The sequence below is a fragment of the Nematolebias whitei genome, chromosome 10 (assembly GCF_014905685.2).
Source record: "Nematolebias whitei isolate Nwh7 chromosome 10, NemWhi1, whole genome shotgun sequence".
In the NCBI taxonomy this organism is placed as follows: Eukaryota; Metazoa; Chordata; class Actinopteri; order Cyprinodontiformes; family Rivulidae; genus Nematolebias; species Nematolebias whitei.
The window spans coordinates 10,188,580-10,193,994 of NC_056507.1; the positions used below are offsets into that span (position 1 = coordinate 10,188,580).

At 40.7% G+C, this 5,415-nt stretch overlaps 1 protein-coding gene across 1 annotated transcript in view; it reads right to left on the reverse strand.

Annotated features, from left to right (window-relative positions):
- Window positions 1-5,415, reverse strand: part of hsf4 (heat shock transcription factor 4) — a 20,527-nt gene that overhangs the window by 6,262 nt on the left and 8,850 nt on the right. Inside the window, exons 7-11 of the mRNA XM_037683319.1 lie at window positions 4,016-4,115; window positions 2,397-2,515; window positions 2,105-2,323; window positions 1,895-2,009; window positions 957-1,022 (exon numbers count right to left, since the gene is read on the reverse strand). Coding sequence (XP_037539247.1) covers window positions 957-1,022; window positions 1,895-2,009; window positions 2,105-2,323; window positions 2,397-2,515; window positions 4,016-4,115 — 619 coding nt within the window. The remainder of the gene's footprint in view (window positions 1-956; window positions 1,023-1,894; window positions 2,010-2,104; window positions 2,324-2,396; window positions 2,516-4,015; window positions 4,116-5,415) is intronic.

A 5,415-nucleotide genomic window follows, 5' to 3' on the forward strand; every position in this document is an offset into this window, starting at 1 on the left:
TAGATGCAACATATAATAGATGCAACATATAATAGATGCAACATATACGGTGAAGCGATGTATTTATGGATTTTTCCACTTAATTAGACATATTTGGACTGATGCGACTTATAGGGCGGTGCGATGTGTACAGCAAAAAATACGGTAGTGTGTTAACACCAGGGTATTTGCAGGTGTTAGCGAGTCAAATTTAAGACATTTAAGAACTTTTTACAGCCACCTTGAATGATATTTAAGACCAAAATCCTATAAATTCAGCCAGTGGTTGGGGGATCATGCTGTGTGTGTCACTCAGTGACACGTTCAGGTTTAGTTTCTGTCTGCTGGACGTAAAGTGATATTCAATGCTCTCTGCTTCAACAGCTATTCAACAGATATTTGGTTGTAAACGTGCAACAGAAACAGACATCTTCTGAATACATTCATGGCACGAGGCTTAACCGTGTTTTTATCTCCAGTTCTGTCTTCAACACAAAGATAATCAGTGTCCAACTTGAGCATTTTATTAATTTTTTTGCACAAAATGCTCTTGGCTTTTTCTGGGTTGGCGACAGACGTGAGCCAGTTGTGAAAACGATGTCATCCAGACATTTGCACCAACACATGATTTAGTCACACAATAGTTAACAAGCATATTTATGAGCAACTAGTAGAAGTAGCAGCGATCGCCTCGAGTCACAGTCGGTTTGAACCACAAACTGTTTAACAGAAAACAAGTTCAGAACACGAAGAAGAAGACTCAACGTAAAACTTCAATCTGACAGAAAAGTCCCGCGAGAAAAACTACATACACGAGATTAAATCGTCCTGCCCCGACAAAGTTAAAGACCTTTGAGTTACGCATTTAAAACTAACTTACACATTTTAATGACTTTAAGACTTGTTAAGACTTTAAAGGATGCACGACACCCTAACAGTGTTTCCTCTACAGAACTGAGGGATGTTTTCAGACTTACTGATTTTAGGTTGGACTCCATCTCTGTGAAGTTCCACTCATTAAGTGGAAGGCTCAGACCGAAAGGCTAAAAGAGACAGAAAAAACAAAGAAACTGAGTTGTTTTATATTAATGATAATATGAACATGTTTGTAAAAAACATTCATCATCTTTCAATCATATCAGGACGGAGCAATAAAAATAATCTGTTCATCAACAGCTCTGATGGAATTAGGGGATTAAAGAGCAGCCAAGTTTTATCAGTTTGCTGCTCTGAAGCTACAGGTGTGACTTAGTGCAATGTCAGGATGGTAAGACATCAGCAATGACCCTAGAGAAGCAGGCGTTGCTGCCCATTAGTCCGATTTTAGGTTCAGCTCTGCTAATTTCAAAGTGTGTTCTACTGATTTTAGCTACTGTTCTGCTCATTTTAGCTACTCTTGTGCTCATTTTATCTACTGTTTTGTGAATTTTAGCTACTGTTCTGCTCTTTTGTTATTTTAGCTACTGTTCTGCTCATTTTAGCCACTGTTCAGCTATTTTATTCATTTTAGCTACTGTTCTGCTCATGTTAGCTACTGTTCTGCTCATTTTAGCCACTGTTCTGCTGTTTTGTTATTTTAGCTACTGTTCTGCTCATTTTAGCCACTGTTCAGCTATTTTGTTCATTTAGCTACTGTTCTGCTCATTTAGCTACTGTTGTGCTCATTTTAGCTACTGTTCTGCTATTTTTAGCTACTGTTCTGCTGTTTTGTTATTTCAGCTACTGTTCTGCTCATTTTAGCTACTGTTCTGCTCCTGTCGGACTGTTTTGTTAATTCTACCCTGTGTTCATTCTATTTTGACTCAGGTTTCTTCATTTAGCTCCAGCTCTTGTCCCCCAAACTTCATTTTCACAGAAAAGGATTTGGGCCTGATAATAAAGCTTTTATTTTGAAAGGGCTCTTTCACCCACTCACATCCAGAACGGTGCTGACTCTGGCCTCTGCCCCCGGCTGCTGGCTCCTGAGCAGCAGCTGCTGAAGCTCCTCCAGACTCATGTCTACGTTCTCCACGGTGTCGGTCGCCTCAGCTCTGCACACACACACACATACACACACACACATGAAGGAGCACAGTGATCACAGACACTGCAGCATCTCTCAGGATGTCCACCTGTGAGCACACACCTGTCCAGGTGGGGTCTCCTGCTCCTCCTCTCCACCAGGGAGGCTGCTGAACCCCTCCCCTCCAGGACCGACTGCACCATGGCGACAGGGAGGACTGGAGGCTCAGAGGAGCACACCTCACAGGTAGAGGCCTCTCCTCCCCCCACACCTCCTCCTTTCCCTCCTCCTCGGACTCCGGGACTCTCGGGTTCCTCCTTGATCATCATCAGGCACTCCTCCCTGTTCACAAAGACAAATGCTGGGATTTCTGCTGCCGTTGTGGACAGGTGTGAATGTTTCCCGCCTCGCTCACCTGGTCTCATCGGGCTGCATCTGAATGGTCATGCTGGCCTGAGACAGCTCAGTAACGTCGGATATGATTGGTCCTCCAGTCAGCGCACCAGCAGAGCAGGACACCGGGTCACCTGAGGGCTGGGGACAAACAGGACGTAATCAGGAAAACAACAGCAAAAACCCGTTCTGAAGGAATTTCTCTTTAAAAGGATCTGTTTTATAAACTGTTCACTGTCAGAAACTCATTTGTGTCCCTTCGAACCAGTATGTGCACTCTGCTGCCCCCTGGTGTTCAGTTACAGGCTGAACTGAAGGCAGAAAAAACTTCATTTGAGCTATTTTTAAATATCTTGTGAAGATTTACACTGCGTTAGGAGGGCCTCCCAGCAGGAAGGCAGCTGTGTTCCCCCTCAGAGCTGACAGTGGCTACATTCGGCTGCAAGCAGAGTTTGTGCTGCTTGTGGAAGGTTGGCAGCTCAGAGGTTTACGAATTATAGTTTTCAATTCAGTTCAACCTTTATTTATACAGGTTAGTCTCATTGAGCCCCGAGGACTCATTTACAAGAGAGACCTGTTTTAACAAAGAACACAGATGACAACAGCAGACAATCATAAAAGCATGTAAATAAAAAATAAATGCAAGGAATTGCATTTGAAAAACATGAAACAAAAACAGCTAGGTTGTAAAGAGATGTAAAATACTACAAACAGGAACATGTCTGCGTTGGTTTTTGCCATGAACTTAGCAGTTGTTTGAGAAGCCACTCAGAGAGGTCAAGGTCGAGAGCTTCAGATCATTTTGCAAGATATTCCAGGAAACAGGAGCGGAGTAGGAGAAGGCCCTTTTGCCTAGTTCAGTCCACACTGAGGGAACACTGCATGTAATAATGTCCTGAGAGCGCACGCTGTAGCTGCACTCACGCAGAGACATGTAGGAGGAGATATATGATGACAATGTACCAGTGAGAGAGTCTATGTGAAGTTAATGATGACCAGTTAACCAGTGAATACAGGGTGCAATGGTGGGTACAGTAGTAGTTAGTAATTATGACTCTCAGTGCACCATGTTTCAATTCAATTCAAAAATACTTTTTTAATCCCAAAGGGAAATATAGTATTGTCGTAGCTCATCACCCTGGTTTCATTCAAGAGTTGTTAGATGCTGATAGCTGTGAGCAGGACGGATCTCCTGCAGCAAATCTGAAGAATCTGGCCACAGATACCAATATAGATACCAATACCTAGTATTGTGCTACTTTAAGCTCTTAGCAATTGTGTCACTACTTTTAGTTTTTAGGTATCATCGTGCTAATTTTATCACTTAACAGCTTTAGCTTTTAGCTACCAATTATCTTTCAGCTTCATTTAGAATCTGATTATCTTGTCTTAGCATCTGTATGTTACATTAAACACCTGTTTATCTATTTTCAGTATTTAGCTTGTGTTCGGCTAATTTTAGTCTCTGATCTGATGTCAAAACATCAACTCAAGGTTTAGCTTCTTCAACAAAGCAGTCAGCTCTCAGCATTTGTACAAAATTAATTTCTCTCGTCTGGACAAGAAGCTGAAATTGTCACCAATTTGATGTGTACTTTGAGTTTTTGCTCATGTTTTTAGACACTTATCCGTTTTACTCACAGAGTGGATGTAGAACGGCTCATGGATGGACTCAACCTGATGACTGTGGCTGAACTTGGAGGCCGGAGGGCTGGCCGAGCTGTCGTCCAACGTCAGGGGCCTGATGGGAAATGGAGTTTTCAGTCAAAAGCACATCAAGAAGCACGAGCTGAAAGAAACGCCACCCAGAAGCCCCTCTTACCAACTTTGTGCTGCTGATTATTCATGCTGCTGATTTCTTACCCATAAGCTGCTGATTCATACCCATCTGCTCACAACAGGCTCATGTTCAGGCTGCTGTTTAATACACTAGATTATATTATTTTATTATTATATAGTGTATATTTTAGATCCTTGTACGATTTCTTTTTATACTTTGTAGTTTTGCTATATTTGGGTGTAACTGGGACCTTGAGTACATAATTTCGTTCCACCTCATGTACCACATGTGATGCGACAGACAACAAAGTCACCTTGAACCTTACAGAAAAAACACATGAATGTATGTTTTTCACAAACAAAACTTTTAGTTTGGATGTAATTGCGTCGTGCTCAAGTAAACATTCGGTACAAAGAAGTGACCTAAAAACTCCCGACTGGAATTTTTCACAAACGTCAAAGAAAAAACATTTTGTTTTATTTTTTGTCCAAAATTACCATGAAAGGAATCAATTGTCAATTAAAAAAAATTAAATTTGATATTTTAATTGTTATGATAGAACAGTATTAATGAATATTATATTCAAGGAGTTGTTTTGTAAGGTGTTCAGTTCACAAACATTTAGCGTTAATTAAAAACTGTTAAAACGTGGGTTGTTGGGGGAGACATCTTGTAAATGAAAGTCTGATGTTTTCTCCTGTGTTCGAGTTCTTCTTGGTCAGTTTTTGTAAAAAAAATCCTAAACCTAAAACGGATGATAAAAGTTTATTTAAAAAAAAAGAAGTCATTTTTTCATCGTGATCTTTGTTGGAACAGTAACTGCAAAAAATCTGGACTGGTTTCCTACAGCTATGTTAAACACAAACAAATGAAAGTGTTGGTAATATTTGGAGATTTTGTACATTTTTTCCACTTTTTTTAAGATGCTCCTCGTGATATGTGGGAGTTCGTCTCGGTTTGGAGTTATAATACAAACTAAAGTATAAATATCATTATTATTATTATTGTTATTATTATTATTTACTCCTTTGTTTGGCAGAGTGCCTCTCCTTTTTCATTCTGGTTGTATTCACTCACAGCAACGAGCTGAACCAGCATTTTACACACACTGACTGAAATAAGGTCATGCACCGTGCCTCTGTGTGTGTGTGTGTGCACGTGTGTTTGTGTGTGTGAGAGCGTGTGTGTGCACCTGACTGATTGATTCAGCATTTGTCTCCATTCACAGCTCTTGTTCGGTTGGATTGTTTAGTTTGTCAGC